Source organism: Callospermophilus lateralis, chromosome 1, assembly GCF_048772815.1.
Source record: "Callospermophilus lateralis isolate mCalLat2 chromosome 1, mCalLat2.hap1, whole genome shotgun sequence".
NCBI lineage: Eukaryota > Metazoa > Chordata > Mammalia > Rodentia > Sciuridae > Callospermophilus > Callospermophilus lateralis.
This window is the reverse complement of record NC_135305.1, coordinates 169,571,251-169,590,109: the sequence shown is the minus strand read 5'-3', so window position 1 is coordinate 169,590,109 and position 18,859 is coordinate 169,571,251. Positions and strand designations below refer to the sequence as shown.

Genomic DNA, 18,859 nt, shown 5'->3' with positions numbered 1-18,859 from the left:
GATCAGATATGATTTGTGTTTCAGTTTGGCCTGACTCAAAGTGCATGCATGCATGTGTGTGTGTATGTCTCTGTGTGTGTGTGCTTCTACTAGGGCCATGTATTATCATGATCATATTATGAATCATTTCTAAGGCTTTTAGGGGTTGTTAGAGGATAGAAGGTATTAGATAGTGTACAATATTTCAGACCTACACAAAGTATTAAAAAGTAACATAAAGCACTTCACAGAAGAAGAAATATGAATGGTCAAAAAGATACGAAAAAATGCTCAACATCTCTAGAAATTAGAGAAATGCAAATCAAAACTACACAGAGATTCCATCACCCTCCAGTCAGAATGGCAATCATCAAGAATACAAGCAACAAAAAATGTCGGCAAGGATATAGAGAAAAGATTCATTTATCCATTGCTGGTGGGACTGCAAATTGGTGCAATCACTCTGGAAAGTAGTACGGAGATTCCTCAGAAAACTGGGAATGAAACCACCTTTGACCCAGCTATCCCACTCCTCGGCATATACCCAAAGGACTTTTAAAAATCAGCATACTACAGTGACACAGCCACATCAATGTTTATAGCAGCTCAACTCATAATAGCTAAACTATGTCAAGATAAACTCTACTATCATGTATATCAAGAAAGAACAAATAAAAATGAGCAAAAGAAAAAAAAAATTACATAATGGATACCTATGAACCATTGCCCTGTTAAGGAAAGAAGAGTTCACAGGTAAGCTAAAACCTTTTGTACCCATCCTGGGTCTCTTCCTTGCTCCCTCTCTGCAGAGGTGACCCACTCTGATTGATGATGACTTCATTGGTCCCAAAGTTTTTACACAACAGCATAAAAATCTAGCAGTTACACAGCATTTAAGCTTCATGCAAACTGATTTTGATACATTCTGAAACATTGTTCTTCCTCTAAATACTATGTTTTAAAGATTTATTTTAGCAGGGCTGGGGTTGTGGCTCAGCGGTAAAGCACTCACCTAGCATGTACAAGGCCCTGGGTTCAATCCTCAGCAACACATAAAATAAATAAATAAATAAATAAAGGTATCGACAACTACAACTAGAAAATAAAAAAAATTAAAAGAAAGACTTATTTTAGCTATTTCAATGGATACTTTTTAAAAAAACGATTTCTCTAATTTATATTTTTCCTAATTATTAAAATAAACCAAAATCAATCAGGCTTATGGTAGAAAAACTAAGAAAGAACTAAATATATACTCTGAAAAATAGGGAAAAAAAAGTCCCTCGAGCTCTCCACCCATTCCCTGCAACTTTTTCCCCTCTTTGAGACTTGAAGACACACTCTATGCAATTATTCATCCTATTCTTTAACTTAAATTACATGAGCAGGAACATGTGTCTTGCGTAGATCATTTTCATCTGCTATGTAATATTCCTCTAAATGGAGATACTAAAATATACTTAACCATTCTTTTGTTTAACACTTCAATGACTCTCTTTTTTTGGTACCAGGGATTGAACCCAGGGGCACTCAAGCACTAAGCCACATCCCCAGCCCTGTTTTGTATTTTATTTAGAGACAGGGTCTCCCTGAGTTGCTCAGGGCCTCCCTAAGTTGCTGAGGCTGGCTTTGAACTCGTGATCCTCCTGCCTCAGAGTCAATGACTCTTAATTCGTGCCATCTTGGGTGACATATAAATGGGTATTATTAAGGTAGAGTGACTCAAATTTTTAAATTATTTCCATGGAATCACTGTACTTTTTGCAACTTACTCTGCAACCTCTGAAGGGTATCCCAGCAACACACACACACAGCCCCAAAGGGACAGAACGGGGCAACCCACAGGAGCACCATTCTCCTCATTTCTATCCAGTCACCCCTAGATGATATCACTGGTCCAGACATTCACAGCACAAACCACAGCAGCCTGGTGAGCAACCACCAGAAAGGATCTGAAGCTCCAAGTGGACCCAGGACCCAAGGCTGGCAGGCTAGGAGGAGCAGCCAGGTCTGCCTCCCGTGTCATCTTTACTGAATCGCTGTAAGTCACTCGGACAAGTCGGAGGAGGACATGAGAGAAGACAAGGAGAAAGAAACACCCAAGCTCTGGGATTACCAGCTCTGCCCCTGCACCCCTTGGGAGCCCCACCTCACACTTGCAATAGCATGTCCCTTCTGGCCAGTCAGGAGGGGAAAATAAGAGATGCCACAGGGCGCCAATGTATGGAGCCATGACTGATACCATCAGCACAGGGATCACCCTAAGTGTCAACTGATGTTTGACGGTCCTTGGGCCGAGTGAGAAGCTAATGGGAAGCCAGGCAGAACAAGACATCCCAAATCTGATGAGGACAGAAACAGCCCCAAACACTTACCATGTACGGGCACACCTGGGAACCGGGGCCAAAGATGAGCTCACATTGCTTATTCACGTTGTAAAGGAGGCCAGGCAGCTGGGGAGGCAGGGGGTAGGGTCTGGATTCGGGTTCGTTAAGCAGACACTCGCCATACCCAGTGCTACAGGAAGTAGAGACACACAGAAGATAAGAGGAGGGACTGACAAAGGTCCTCTCAACATGGAGGCCACACCCCAGTCCAATGAAGAGAGGACAGTTCCTTTTTGATCTTGGCTTTCTTCTTCTTTTTTATTTTCTTTTGGTACCAGGGATTGAACCCAGGGGTGCTTAACCACGGAGCCCCATCCCCAGCCCTATTTTTTATTTTATTTAGAAACAAGCTCTCACTGAGTTGCTTAGGGCCTCACTAACTTGCTGAGGCTGGCCTCAAACTCATGATCCTTCTGCCTCTGCCTCTGGGATTACAGGTGAGTGCCACCAAGTGCAGCCGGCTTTATTCTTTTCATCCATCTTACGTCCAGAAGTTGGAGTAGTATCCTTGGTGTATACTTGTAGAATCAGATCTACATACAACATACAGGAAGTATGAATCTCTTAGGGCACTGGTCGCATTTGGAGGCAGTTAGCAGCTTATTTTTTGATCGTCTTCCCCAAAAGACTGAAGCTTCTCAGTCGAAGGCAGGAAGACAGTGTCTCCTCCATTCAAGTACAGTGCCTGGTCCACAGCAGCAGGTGCTCATTAAGTGTTTGCCAAAGGGAAGAGTAAGGAAATCAGTGACTCACGGAAAGAAAACATCCCCTGCCGAAGAAGAGAAACAATGGAACCCTCCAGTTCTTTCCCTTTTTTTTTTTTGCAAATGATGTTTTCCCTGTTTTGGGAAAGCGTCACCCCTGAGTTCTGATGAAGAAATCCACCCATTCCCTGTAGTTGCAGAAACAGGCCAGTGACTTGGGGTTTTTGCTTTAACTTCGGTGCTTTCTGGTAATTGGGAGAGAAGACCAATATATTTGTGACATGGGGGCATTTTATAATGAAACTGGATCTTTGAACAGCTGAGTGGGAAGTTAAAAATAAATAATTAAATAAACTCAGGAGGCTGAGGCAGGAGGATCATGAGTTCAAAGCCGGCCTCAGCATCCAGGTCCCAAGCAACTCAGCGGGACCCTGTCTCTAAATAAAATATAAAAAGGGCTGGGGATGGGGCTCAGTGGTCAAGTGCCTCCGGGTTCAATCCCTGGTACCAAACAAACCAACCAACAAACAAAAACAGGAAAAGGAAAGATACATAAAAAGGGAAGGGGAGTGGTAAGGAGAGTAGGAGAGACACGCACCCTCCATTCAACAACAAACACGGAGGCTGCTCCAGTTTCTTCCCTCTTGGGGATCATTTCCTGATCCCGCCCTTCCTGTGCCCAGGTCACTAAGCTACAGGTGCAGAGCTGTGGGTGGCTTTCGTTAGGGCCTTTACAGGGCCTCTTCCCAGGTGGCCACACATGTCTAAGCCCAACTGGGCCAGGGCCGCACGCTCCCTTTCAGACCCCAGGCTCCCAGCTCGGCTCCGCCCTGACCTTCTGAACCCTGGCTAGGAATCTGCCCCAGGAGCCCGGTTAAGAGAAAGTGGCGTCTTACTCCAAAAACTCGGTGATGTATTTCCGACTGCACTTGGACCACATCCAGGGGTTGGTGTAGAAGTTCAGCGTTGGCGCCATGACGTGCTGGGGGCTCTTGACGCCCTCTTCTTTACACTTGTTGTTGTCGTCGTGCGGCATGTTGAACCTAGGGGACACCAGGGCGGGCGCCGTGAGCACTGAGGCTACTGGGTTATGGATCAGAATCGGAGTCCAGGGCAGCAGAACAGATCTGAAGCTACCTGAGATGGGGTGGAGAACACAACAAGCTGGGCGCAGTGGTGCCCACCTGTAACCCCAATGGCTCGGAAGGCTGAGGCAGGAGGATGGAGAGTTCAAAACCAGCCTCCGCAAAAGCGAGGCCCTAAGCAACTCAGTGAGACCTGTCTCTAAATAAAATATAAATAGGGCTGGGGATGGGGCTCAGTGGTTGAGTGCCCCTGGGTTCAATTGCTGGCATCAAAAAACTAAAAAATAAAAAATAAAAATTCTGAAGCTAAAGCTTTCTAATAAGGAGCTGACTGTGAGTCTTGGCATCTTCTGTTTTGGGGCCCGGATGACAAATGATACACCTGGGCAGGTAGGTCATTACAAAGGTCTGTAAAGTGGGTGCCCATTTTCATGAAAGAAAATGATGATCATGGAGACCAGAGCAGATGGAGCAGGCGGGACTCAGCGATGGCAATAGTCTTGTGCTCTATGCCAACGTCACCATATGGGGGCTGACTTGATGAAAACCAGCACAAAGGGTTCTTAAACTAACCCAGGTTCTGCCCCCAGAAGGCCCTGAGGACCGCCCCCGTCCTCCTGGGCCTGGGAGGGAACCTGGCAGCTGCATGAATACATACTTGCCATTCTTGGCTTAGTCAGAGGAAGGGGGCAGGGAATGATGGTGTCCCTCACTCCAGAGGCATCCATTGTACAACCAGGAAGTGTTCAAACCTCAGCTTGCTTCTCTGTGGTGCAAGGTAACTGGCAGATAATCCTATCCCATCATGAAATCAAGTTTACTTCATCATATGAAATAACAATTTGTTTTTATCCAGATGCCAGACACATCTGCTCGTGGCAGGGGTTAAATAATAGTAAATATTTATGGAACCCTGGTTAAATAGTAAGAACCAAGTCTTTTCAGGGCTGGGGTTGTGGCTCAGTGGTGGAGCGCTTGTCTAACACATGTGAGGCACTGGGTTTGATCCTCAGCCCACATGAAAATAATTACAGGTGCACACCTGTCATTCCAGCAGCTCAGGAAGCTGAGGCAGGAGGATCACAAGTTCAAAGCCAGCCTCAGCAACTTAGTGAGGCCCTAAGCAACCCAGAGAGACCCTGTCTCTAAATAAAATACAAAATAGGGCTGGGGATGTGGCTCACTGACTGAGTGCACCTGAGTTCAATTCCAGGCATCCACAAAACACAAACATATAAATAAATGAATAAATAAATAAGATAAAGGTATTGTGTCCATCTACAACTAAAAATAAAAAATTAATTTAAAAAAAAGACTTTTCAGTGTTTACAATGTACCCAGAATGTGATTAATGTTTTAAATGCTTTATTTCATTTAATCAGTTATTTAACCTCCTGGGCAGCACAGCCTACTGACCAAGTCTGCACATCCTTCATCTATGAGCTTCACTAACTGCAGGTGGAACTTATTCAGAAGAAAAAAAATGTGCAGACTTTTTTTTTCCTTATCATTATTCCCTAAATAGTACAGTGTGACAACTATTTACACAACATTTATTTTGTATTACATATTATAAGTAATCTGTAGAGATGATTTAAAGCAGATAACATGCAAACACTAGGCCTCTGCGTTGTGGCTCAGTGGTAGAGTGCTCGCCTAGCACATGTGAGGCACTGGGTTCCAGCCTCAGCACCACATAAAAATAAATAAATAAAATAAAGGTATAGCTGGGTGCAGTGGTGCACCCCTATCATTCCAGCAGCTTGGGAGGCTGAGGCAGGAGGATCACAAGTTCAAAGCCAGCCTCAGCAACTTAGAGAGGCCCTAAGCAACACAGTGAGACTCTGTCTCTAAATAAAATATAAAGTATGGCTGGGGATGTGGCTCAGTGGTAAAGCGCCCCTGAGTTCAATCCATTTTACCAAAAAAACAAAAAAAAAAGTATAAAAAAGTTTATAAAAAAGACTTGCAAATCTGCACAATTCCCTATCCACGGGGGTCCTGGAATCAGCCCCCCCAGACACACAGGGATGACTGAGCTATTACCCACATTTTGCTGATGAGGAACTGAACCACAGAAAGGTCTAATGACTTGATGAAGGTCAAAGGGGACCCAGGAGAGGGGGGACTGAAATTGGAATTTCTCAAGGAGTCCTTGAGGTTCATGGAGGTGACTTAGGAGCCTTCAGGGCAGAGAAGATGCTGGGGACTGTCACAGCGGCTACTTAGAAAGCTGGCTCTTTTATGTTCTCAGTTAGTGGTCATCTGGAGCTCTCCCTTTCAGGATGAGGAGCGTGTTCTTAAAATATGATTGAAAGGTCTTCATTTGAAGATACACCCACTGCTTCTGAAGTGGCTTGGAGATACCTGTGTGTGCCTGTGGGCATCTTGATCTGTGTGAATGCACTGCCCTCAGGTGAATCCAGAAAACATCTGCACGAAAAGCTTGCTGATTGTACAACGTGAGCTCTAAAGTCAGCGTCTGACACACAAATAGACATATGGGGATGTTCTACTAATGGCATCGATTGAGAAAATTATTTTCCAAATATAGAGGGTAAGTGATTTGATTATTATAGAAAGAAAAAAATGCAGATTGAAAATCAGACCGATTTCTAGTCAATTCACATTGATGAGCCCATGTTCTAACCGGGCTCTGTCTCTTCAGAAACAAAAGGGAAGACCCATTTCATTATAGCCAGGTGCTTGGAGGCCTTGATTAGGAAATGACTGTTTTCTGCATATCCTGGCTCACTCTCTTCCCTGAAAGAGGGACATTACATTCTGCAGGTGCTTCCTGTCTCAATTACAGCTATGCATAGCTCAATGCAGAAGTGAGCTGGACTTGTAAAAATCTTGGGGGCCAGGACAGTGTCGGGGACCCTTCTAGACCAAGATGTGGACCCAGGAATGTTCTTCACATTAACACATCCTGAGGGAAGTGGAAAGGCCCTGTTCCCCCAGTTCCCATAAGGAAAATCTGTTACTAGATTTTGCATACCAAACTGGAGCAGTTTTACTGAAAACACAGAAGCTCTTGTGGTTTATATGTGAGGTATCCCCCAAAAGTTCATGTGTGAAACATGCAAGAAGGTTCAGAAGAGAAATGACTGGGTTGTGAGAGCCTTAACCCAACCAGTGAATGAATCCCTGATGGGATTAACTGGGTGGTGACTGGAGGCAGGTGGGTGTGGTTGGAGGAGGGGGCATTGGGGGCGTGGCTTTGGGGTCTCTATTTGTCTCTGGAGAGTGGAGTCTCTCTCTGCTTCCTGATCACCATGTGAGCTGCTTCCCTCCACCACACTCTTCCTCCATGATGTCCTGCCTCCCCTTGAGCCCTGAGGAATGGAGCCTGCTGTCTGTGGACGGAGACCTCTGAAACCGTGAGCCCCCAAATAAACTACTCCCTCCCCACTGTTGTTCTGTCAGGTCTTTTAGTTGCAGCAGTAAAAAGCAGACTAAAACACAAGCTCTGGCTGAAGAGGGTGCAGTGCACCATGTTCCTTTAATTTTGGAAGTCAAGGTCACTTCTCCCAACTAGGTTCAAAGTTCTTCAACCTTGAAACTCTACTGTGACATGGAAAGTGACTCACATACCCTAACATCAAGCAAAAGCTCACAGAAGCCAAGGAATGCAAGTTGTAGGTGACTCCGAATTAAATGACATTATTGAAGTGACACTTACACATGGCCCAGCTCATGGGCTATGGTGAACGCTGTACTCAGTCCACTATCTTCACTGATGGAGCAGCTTCTGTAGGGATCACAGATGGTCCCCAGTTCAGCAAGACCTATTAGAAAGGGGAAAGAAAAGACCAACAAGGACTTACTTTAAAGAGCAATTGTGACTTAGAACAGAAATATGTAGCAAACTGTTTTAGCCACAGAGGATATGAATGGAGGACTCACCTAAGGTGTCACATTTGTCATGAGCTCTGCAGATGTCCTGTCTGAAAGCAAAGCAGACTTAGGCCTTGATGACACCAAAGAGCAAAGGTCAACACAAGAAAATACTTCAGAGGGTTCTAGGTATTCACAGTACCACACACTACAGTGGGGGGTAAGTGTGGGGGCTGGGGGGAGGTTTGTGCCCCCAAAACAAACTAATAAGACCCAGGTTTTACAGTGCAAACATTTTGGGAGGCACTGATTCAGGATTAACAGCTACATTAAGAAGATTGCTCCTGCTGCCTCTCTAACCAGGACTTCCCCAATACCCAGCATAAGTGATTGTAACTTGCAAAAAAATGTTTTGGTACCAAGGAGTTCTCAGGGGCTCTTAACCACTGAGCCCCATCCCCAGCCCTATTTTGTATTTTATTTGGAGACAGGGTCTCACTGAGTTGCTTAGGGCCTCAATAAATTGGTGAGGCTGGCTTTGAACTTGGGATTCTCTTGCCTCAGCCTCCCGAGGTGCTGGGATTACAGGCCTGCACCACCACACCCGCGAGTGATTGTAATTTTATATATTATTTTATATATAATAAACATTCCTAAAAAAAAGTGCTAAATGCTTTTCACTGAAAGGAGCACCCCCGCCCCCCCGCAAAAAAAAAAAAAAAAAAAAAAGCCCTGGTTCAATCACCAGCACTGTGCAAAATTTAAATAAATAAAAAGTTTTTGAAAAATCCAGTGTACCCCACAATGGATGGGAGGTATGTTTAGGCCAGCAACTCTCTGTTACCCTGTGAAATATCTTAAACACTTTTATTTATTTATTTTTTGGTCCTGGGGATTAAACCTAGGGGCACTTTACCACTGAGCTATATCCCTAGTCCTTTTTAATATTTTATTTTGAGACAGGGTCTCACTATGTTGCTCAGGGCCTCTCTAAGTTGCTGAGGCTGGCTTTGAACTTGTGATCCTGCTGCCTCAGCCTCCTGAGCCACTGGGATTATAGGCATGAGCCACTTCACCCTGCTCTTTTGAGACAACACTTTTGAGACAAGTGCTACCATGTAAATATAATGCATCCATTAACAAATAAATAGAAGGAAGACTGATAGAGCAGAGGAAAGGGATCACAGGGAATTGAGAAGGGAAAGGAAAGGGGAAGGGCTGGGAATTGAAATGGAGAAAATTATGTTATATGCATTTATGGCTGTTGAACCCCACTATTATGCATAACTATAATACACTAAAATTTGGGGGCATTTCACATTTTTAAAAAATCCATATTTCACTGGATATGGTGGTGTATGCCTAAAATCCCAGCAGCTTAGGAGGCTGAGGAAGGAGGATCGCAAATTCAAAGCCAGCCTCAGAACTTAGTGAGGCCCTAAGCAACTTAGCAAGACCCTGTCTGCAAATAAAATATATATATTTTTAAAAATGGCTGGGGATGTGGCTCAGTGCTTAAGTGCCTCTGGGTTCAATCCCCCATGACCCTCCCCCAATCCATATTTCTAGTTTCTTACAAAATCACGGGACTCTGATCCGAATCACTACAACCTGCTTCATCTGAACAGCAGCTGTCCCCTGTATATAAGGGCATTGACTTTCAGAGCTGCCTAACAAACTGACTCTCAGCTGGCACCTCCACAGGAGTCGTTCTCAAGGAGGGGTAATTCTTCACCTCCTCCCTCCTCCCCAGGAGGATGCTGGACAGTGATTAGAGGCACTGTCACCATTGAGAAGACGAAGTGACACTGATATGTAGTGAGCCAAGGGCAGACGTGCTACTAAATGTTCTGCAGTATTCAGGGCACCCCATAAAGGATTATCTGATCAAAGACATCAATAGCATCTAAGTTGAGAAATGTCCTACAAAGATTGCTCTAGATGACCCCATCCCATCAGCTGACCTGAACAGAGAGATTGGAGGAATCAGAAATCCACATACCTGGTTACGAGCACAGCTGTATCATGCTGGATTCCACCTGGATAGTTCTTGGAATGTTGCCACTGGCAAAAATTTTTTAATGTTGTCTGGGCATTAAAAGATATGGAAGGTCCTTCCTAAATACAGAGAAGAATTACGGTTGGACTCTGCTAGCAATACCAATCAGAGATGCCATTTCGGATACAGATAGAAGAAAGAAGAAAAAAAAAACGTGATTACCTGTTCATTATGAATCACAACTAAGTTCACAATAACAATATTAATTAAATTTCCAATACTTGGGTCTTTATAGATAGAGGCTACCTGCAACCGAGATAAATTTTTCAAAGTTAATTGTGAACTCTCTGTAAGCAATAAGCAATTCACTTCTTAGGTTGGATTCCATCTCTTTTTTATGTTCCATGACATATACACATTCTGTTGTTCTGAGTTTTCATTCACTCAACATGCATTTATTGAAATCTCTTTGTGAATTCACAGATGGCACTTTTAGATAATAATGAATTCAAACAGGTTTAAATGCCAAATGGTATTTTCTCTTGAAACTGTAATGCTGCTTCACAGTTCTCTGTACCCAAACATTTGGATATTAATTTCCAATTACCGTCTCTCCTCCCATCTGAAGTCCTGGATCACTAACTTAACAAAATCACAATGGCTAACTTACAAAATTACCTTCGCTAATAACTGCGGTTCTTTATGCTTGTCACCCATCTGCATTCTCAAGAACCTGAGAAACCTGCTCTTGTTTTATTTTGCTGTAATTCACGGAGTGCTTATTATGAACTAGATCCTTGCTGAAAAACTCCATAGGCGTTTGCATTCAGTCTGCATAGCAAAACTCTGGGCTGATTACTATGACAATCTCTGTGCAACCGATGAGGAAACCAAGCCTCAGAGAAATTGAATATACAGTGGTGAGTGGCAGAGCCAGAAATCTCAGTCTAGGCCAGCTGTGTGTATCATCAAGATTCTCATCACATTTCTGAAATTATGGCGTAGATATGGACTTGGGGCTGTGGAAGGTTGGTTTTCTTCCTCTGGTCATGAGAGAGCTGGGGCATATGGGACTGAGCAAGGGGAGGGGGTGAGAGAGTGAGGGGTGGCAGGGTTGGGGCAGCATGGGGGAATGGTCCCCAGCCATGGGGTGGGAAGGAGAAAACCTAATGCAACATTCCCAAACATGTTCTTTCACACTCATCTGTGGAATTTATTAAAAATAGGTTCCGGCCGGGTGCGGTGGCACAGGCCTATAATACCAGCAGCTCAGGAGGCCAAGGCAGGAGGATTGTGAGTCCAAAGCCAGCCTTAGTAACTTAATGAGGCCCTAAGCAACTCAGTGAGACCCTGTCTCTAAATAATATATAAAAAGGGCTGGGGATGCGGCTCAGTGGTTAAGCACACCTGGGCTCAGTCCCCAGTACAAAAAAAAAAAAAAAGTAGGTTCAGGTAAATTAGGGTTAGTAGATAAAGAGGAATGTCAAGCTAAGGCTAAAAACGAGCTAGACAGATCTATCTGGGCTGCTATGGAACAATCCCTATTAGTTCAAGATAATAGCAATGTGTTAAACTGCATGAGATGCTCCTTTTTTGTATAAGGTTAAAAAAAAAAAATTGCTCAGTTGTTTCTCCATATCCAGGGGGGTTGACTCCAGGACTTTCAAGGATACTAAAACCCGAGGATGCTCAGGTTCCCTCATATAAAATGGTATAATTTTTGCATCTAACTTCTGCATATCCCCTAAGCTTTAAAAGCAGCTTTAGATGATTTATAGTTTCTTATAATGTTATATGCTATACAAATAGTTGTATTGTTCAGCGCCGTATAATGACAAAAAAAGTCTGTATGTGTTCAGTACAGTTCAATTAGTTTTCCAAATGTTTTCAATCCACAGATGCTGAATCTACAGCAACAGGGGCCAACAGTATATGCACATATTTGCATAAGTCATTAGCTTATGTGCATATCCAGAGTTAGCCTGCCCAATGTAGTGGCCAAACACCCTATGTGGCTATGGAGCACTTGAAATGTGGCCAGCCCAAATGGAGATGGGCTGTGAGCATAAAACAAGTTGGTGTAAAAAACAAAATCAATAAAATCTCACTAGTAATTTTTGAAATGATAATATTTAGATAAGACAAATTATACTATTAATATTAGTCTCACTTCTTTCTCTTCTAAAAATAATGCCTCTTAAATCATGTGAAATTAAATATGTGGCTTTTATTGGGCAATGGCCAGGGAACTTGCCTGGAAAACTTATTTTCTAACAATAGTTTGGGGTTTCATTTGTTTGTTTTTTCTTTCTACATTTTTTATAAGAGCATTATGATTATACATAGTATTTGGGTTCCTTTTGATGAAATGATATATATAGGGAATGATTTTTTTTAATCACGCAAATTTAGTGTTTTAATTCAATCTAATTTCAATGGGAGAAGAAAAATAGATTCCCAGGCTTCGCCCCAGGGCTACTTAATTAGACTACTGAATGTAACAAAAGCTCATAGGTGACTCTGATTCACAGCCAGCAGCACCCAGAAGGACTGAAGAAACACACCTGGCTGAGCAAAATTCAGAAATCAGATCACAGAAATCAGATCGTGAGTTTAGGGAAGCAGACAAGATAAAGCCACTTGCAACATCTAAGCCACTTGCTAGATTTACCTGACCATGGTCAAGTGACCTAACTCCTCTGAGACTCAGTGTGCTTATCTGTGAAATGTGTACATAATTCCAACTAGCGGGATACCAGAAGAGTCAGCAATTAGGCCTCTAAACTAAGAAGCAAAGTCTCTAACACAGAATAAACACTCCACATCAATAACCCTTGTCATCACCATACAAAGGCAACCAATGAGCCATCTCAGGATCCCTTGGGGGTACTCTCCTGAAAGGTTGAAATGCCAGCCCTGAATGACCCTCCAAAGCCCTGGGGGGAACCCATTCCCCCAGGGTGCATTTCAAAAGCTCATGAATGACCTTCTTCTGAGGATACTTACAATTGACATTAACGTTAGAACATAGTGTTGCAGGTCTGCTCCGTGGTATGATACCATCCTGTGGTCCGCGACCACCATCACCTCTACAAACCGTGGGTAGGATAAGAAACGTTTGTTTCTTCTGTGTGTCCTCCTTTCCCTCATGCTGTCTGTCTTGTTCCCATAGGCAGAAATCGCCTTGGTGGCCAAGCCACCGTTCAACACTGCCAAATCATCAGCCAGGCTAGTGCTCCTCGCTTTCCGTTTTCTTGTCCTGGTTTTCCTCCTGTCTTTACTGTGACTGCTTCTGTGCTCTGTAACAAATCGAATAGAGTGCATTACACGACAAGCCACATCTATTCCATAGGAAGAATTTAATTTGAAATGTGGCCAGCCCAAATGGAGATGAGCTATGAGCATAAAACAAGTTGGTGTAAAAAACAAAATCAATAAAATCTCACTAGTAATTTTTGAAATGATAATATTTAGATAAGACGAATTATACAAATCCGGGCATAGAGACGCATGCCTTGTAATCCTAGTGGCTTGGGAGGCTGAGGCAGGAGGATCGTGAGTTCAAAGCCAGCCTCAGCAACTTAGTGAAGCCCTAAGCAACTCAGTGAGACCCTGTCTCTAAGTAAAATACAAAATAGGGCTGGGGATGGGGCTCAGTGGTCGAGTGCCCCTGAGTTCAATCCCTGGTACCAAAAAAATACATAAATAAATAAATTTGAAATGACTTAAAATGCTGCCTCTGGACTCAGATTTGATATAAAACTTGATTGGCCCCATGTCCTATTGTCTTATAGACAGCAGCCTCTATAGGTACAACTCAGTTTTTAATCTCATGTAAATGACTGAGGGTCTGAGATTAGTTTCCCTGGGAAGCTACAATAAATGTACACTTAAGATACTAGAAAACCAGGGGCTGCGGTTGTGGCTCAGTCGTAGAGCGCTCGCCTTGCACTTGTGAGACCCTGGGTTCGATCCTCAGCACCACATAAACATAAATAAGCGAAATAAAGGTATTGTGTCCAACTACAACTAAAAATAAATATTAAAAAAAAAAAAAAGATACTAGAAAACCAGGCTTGAGTTTAGACAAACAACGTGCAAGTTTCCTTCCACTGGGTACCAGAAGCCTTGGTGGGATTTGAGAGGTTCTCGCTCATTGTCTTTGCCATAGATATAGTTAGGGCCAAGAACACAGCTCCAGGGCTCTAAAGAAGGGAAATGGAGATGCTTCATAGATAGATCACTTTTGATACTCAATGACATGTTAGATAGAAATCTGACAGGTGGGCAGGCCAGGAGGCAGTGCCAAGGAACTATAGAAAATACCTACTGCCGTATTCTATTACCTTTTTAGATCGCTGTAAAACTGGAAATAGAAGAACACAGTCGGTGGAATTCAATGCCCCTGAAGTTTAATTAGTGGGTTCAGGGCTGAGTTAAGGAAGGAGACTAAAGTCCGAGAGCGTGCAGGGGTCTACAACGTTAGACCAGCTCTGCTCACTGTCAGCTCCTGCCTGGGCCTCTTGGGTTCCCACAGTCCTACTGCTCACAGTGTGGTCTGTGCACCAGGAGCTCAGGCAGGACCTGGAAGCGTATGGAAATGGGATTTTTCTGTTCTACCCCAGACCTGAGTCTCCACCTTGCAGGATCCCCCAGTGACTGGTATTCACACTGAGTTTTTGAGAAGACCTCTCCAATTTTCACACCACCCACCACACACAGTTCACAGAGTGTAGGCACAGAAGTGCCTGTCTGGACCCACTTTGAGTAAAAACAAAATTTCATCAGTTATCTTGCACATCAGTTCATCAATGTGCTTGAGAGCTTTAATGGCACTAGCTTGGAGTCTAGATTAAGCAACAGAATTGTACAAGGAAGAAACACACTTAGGTGGCTAAGACCTAAGGAGCAGAATTTGTTACCCCAATACCAAAATATACAGACAAAAAAGTAAGTGGTTGACTATTTGAAGGGGCCAAATATTTCACCAATTGCTAAACCGATCATTTGAGTCTAGCACATACACGTTGCTAAATCAAACATAAACACTTGAACATTTTGGTGATAATGTGGATAGTGAGATCTGTCCAACCTGTCAAATGGATGATGAGGATCCCAAATATGGACAAAATGACTGGCCTGAAGCTGGATGTGACACTGGTTTTTCTTTCAGTCTCTCTTAAGGATATTTCACATATGTATACCAGTGTCATAGGGCCAATCAGTTGTCATTCAAATTTGAAATCATCAAATGAATATAGAATAGACACTAACTAGATTTTTTTTTTTTTTTTTTTGTACCAGGGATTGAACCCAGGGGCGCTTAACTATTGAGCCACATCCCAGCCCTTTTGGTATTTTATTTAGAGACAACAGGATCTCCCTCAGTTGCTCAGGGCCTTGATAAATTGCTGAGGCTGATTCTGAACTCATGATCCTCCTGCATCAGCCTCCTCTTGCCCGCCCCCCAAGCCATTGGGATTACAGGGTGGGTCACCAGGCCTGGCATCTTCTTTCTTAATACAGGTATTCACAGCTATAAATTTTCCTCTAAACACCACTTTATCAGCATCCCACAAGCTTACGCATTTTGTGTCTTTGTTTTCATTTATCACCATATATTTGTCTTAGGACCCAGCATGTCATCTAATCTGGAGGTTGCTCCATGTAGACTTCAGAAGAATATACATTTTGCTGTCGTTGGATTGGATATATTATAGCTGTCTGCTAGACACACCTGGTGTACAGCCTGTTCAAATTTTCTGCGTACATGTTTATAACTACTGTACCTTCCTACTAAACTGACCCGTGCTTATTTGTTTGTTTTATTTTTGGTATCAGAGGTTGAACCCAGGGGCCCATAACCAAGAGTCACATCCCCAGCCCTTTTTATATTTTATTTAGAGACAGGGTCTCGCTAAGTTTCTTAAGACCTCACTAAATTGCTGAGGCTGACTTTGAACTTGTAATCCTCCTGCTTCAGCTTCCCAGAACACTGGGATTACAGGTGTGCACCACCATGACTGGTTAAGCTGTTTTTTGTTTTTTTTTTTAAGACAATATACCACCAAGTCTGTGAAAGTAATAATCCTTAATATCTTAGGTAGATATTTTGGATTAGTCTGTTCTCTGTTGCTATAATAAAATGGTTGAGGCTACATAATGTCTAAAACAATGAAGTTTGTCTAGCTCACAGTTTGTGGGGCTAAAAGTCTGACACTGGACAGCCCATTTGTTTGGCCTTTGATGAGGGCCACGTGGCAGATGGCATCATGGCAGAAGCACAGGAGAGAGGTGTCACAGGGTAAGACAGGAAGCCAGAGAGCAGAAAGCGATCAAGCCCACTCTTTTCTGACAACTTACTCTTGTGAAAACCACCTGGGTTCTCATGAGAACTACCTCACTCTGTTCTGAGAGCCAAGCAACCAACCACCTAACCTCTTCTTCCTAGCCCCTACTGTTTAAAGGCTCCGATGCCTCTCGAACTGCCACACTGGGGACCAAGTCCCAATAGGTGAATCTCTGGTGCATAGTCTGATTTGACAGATTAGATTGATTCAGAATAAATACACTTTTAGTGGGAAAGACACTTGGGAAAATATTGCATAGAATTCATTCTTTTTGGGGGGTGGGCAGGTCCCAGGAATTGAACCTAAGGGCACTTAGCCACTGAGCCACATCCCCAGCCCTTTTTTAGACTTTACTTAGAGACAGGGTCTCACTGATTCCCTTAGCGCCTCACTAGGTTGCTGAGGCTGGCTTTGAACTTGTGATCCTCCTGCCTTAGCCTCCTGAGCCGCTGGGATTACAAGTGTGCACCACTTCGCCTGGCAGAAGCAACATCTTCCAATACATAATACTCCCCAGTCTTTTATCTAATGGGTTAGAATCATATTTATTGACCTAATTAGCCCAACTAATTTCTAGCACATTAACCATTTTTGCAAGTAATTTTAAATTGAGCATTAGAAATGGCATAAAAATAGCTACTATATCTTAGATACCTACTCAAAGTCCTTTCCCCTGAATAGAATCATAATAACAGAGAATAATTTCCACCACGGGACTACTGACTGTTAGGATAAAAAGAAAGTCATCCACCTTTTACGTTAGTGACCTTTTAGCATAATGGAATCGGGCTAGTGTTTCAGGAATTTACAAGGTCAATCGTTTTATAAGACCCGACTAAATAATAAAATTTCACCCTTGTGGAAATCACAGCACGAATGGTCTAGGTATCCTTGCTCGTCTTTGTTTCTCTCTCTACATAGCTTTATGGTCATGATTACTTTTCAGTAAAGTTTCATTAAAATAAAATTCAGAGTGCATTAAATTCACCTTCTCAAAGTATATCCTAATTCAATGTTTTTAGTACATTCCTAGTTGATCACTGCCATTATTTAATTTTAGAATATTTTCATTGCTCCAGAAAGAAATGCCAGACCTATCAGCAGTCCTGGTCCCCATTCTGCTCCTTCCCCAGCCCTGGCAATGGACAACCTACGTCTTCTAGGATGGACTTATCTGGACAGGTCATCTGTTTAGAGCCTTACAACATATGGCTTTTATGTAGCTTCTTTCTCCTGGGATAATGTTTTCATGGTTCATCCATGCTATAGCATGTATCCGTGTTTCATTACTTTTTATTGCCAATAGTCTCCTGAATAGAATATATCATGTTATCTGTGTCCATTAGTCAGTTGATGAATATGCGGGATACTCAATAATTCAACTAGTCAACTGAATAAAGCTGCTATGAATATGTTTGAAGGAGTACTGGGGATTGAACTCAGGGGCACTTAACCACTGAGCCCCATTCCCAGCCCTTTTTATATTTTATTTAGAGACAGGGTCTCACTGAGTTGCTTAGGGCCTCAAACTTGGAATCCTCCTGCCTCAGCCTCCCAAACTCCTGGGATGATAGGTGTGCTTTACCACAGCTGCTACAAATATTAATGTACAAAGTTCTGGGTAGATATATTTTCATATCTCTTGGAGATGCGTGCGCGCACACACATACACACCAGACACACAACTGAAATAACTGCTGGGTTACATGGTCCCTCTGTTTAAGATTTTGAGAAACTAACTAATGATTTTCCAAAGGTGCTTCCCCATTTTCTTGCCTCCCCTTGAACTTCAAATGTGACATTCCAAAACAGGACATTCTTTTTTCATGTCTCCTCCTCTTTGAAGAGTCTTCAAAAATTTATCACCTTTTACTTGACTAAACAGCTTACAAAAAAAAAAAAAAAAATGGCCAAGTTCAAATTCTAAAATAACACATCGATTCCTCCAGGAATCAAATGCACTCTTAGATTTGCAGAATAACATTTAGCAAGATGAACCTCACGTATGCATGTAAACAAACTTAGGCATATCTAAAAAAAAAACTCTAAAAGGCAGTGGTGGGCTTGCCATCCCCACATAGCAGGCACTACTGCTAACACAGAACTCCCAGGACCTGGGTTGGTTTAGTGTTTGGAACTGTTCCAGTTTTGTGGCCATCAAAACCAAAGTATCGACACTTATGCTACCACCAATAGCCAATATTCTAAGCACTCCTGTAGTAAAGTGGGTATATGGGACTCAAGAACCTTGGGCACATCGCCAACTCTCACTCACCCTGCTCTCTTTTATAAAAAGACATCAGTAAGAACATTACTCACACCAGGCACGGTGGCACATGCCTGTCATCCCAGCAGCTCAGGAGGCCGAGGCAGGAGGATCGCAAGTTCAAAGCCAGCCTCAGCAACTTAGGAAGACCCTAAGCAACTCAGTGAGACCCTATCTCTAAATAAAATATACAAAGGGCTGGGGATGGGGCTCAGTGGTTAAGTACCTCTGGATTCAATCCCTGGTTAA

The 18,859-nt window shown here is 43.0% G+C and overlaps 1 protein-coding gene across 4 annotated transcripts in view; it reads right to left on the bottom strand.

Annotated features, from left to right (window-relative positions):
- The window catches only part of Adamts9 (ADAM metallopeptidase with thrombospondin type 1 motif 9), a 156,340-nt gene that overhangs the window by 116,229 nt on the left and 21,252 nt on the right, over positions 1 to 18,859 (bottom strand). For 3 of the 4 annotated variants that reach the window (XM_076868927.1, XM_076869093.1, XM_076869100.1), the window contains exons 4-10: positions 13,001 to 13,293; positions 10,217 to 10,300; positions 9,998 to 10,113; positions 8,065 to 8,105; positions 7,841 to 7,946; positions 3,967 to 4,113; positions 2,355 to 2,496 (exon numbers count right to left, since the gene is read on the bottom strand). In XM_076868927.1, coding sequence (XP_076725042.1) covers positions 2,355 to 2,496; positions 3,967 to 4,113; positions 7,841 to 7,946; positions 8,065 to 8,105; positions 9,998 to 10,113; positions 10,217 to 10,300; positions 13,001 to 13,293 — 929 coding nt within the window. The remainder of the gene's footprint in view (positions 1 to 2,354; positions 2,497 to 3,966; positions 4,114 to 7,840; positions 7,947 to 8,064; positions 8,106 to 9,997; positions 10,114 to 10,216; positions 10,301 to 13,000; positions 13,294 to 18,859) is intronic. The other variant, XM_076869015.1, reaches the window with a different exon arrangement.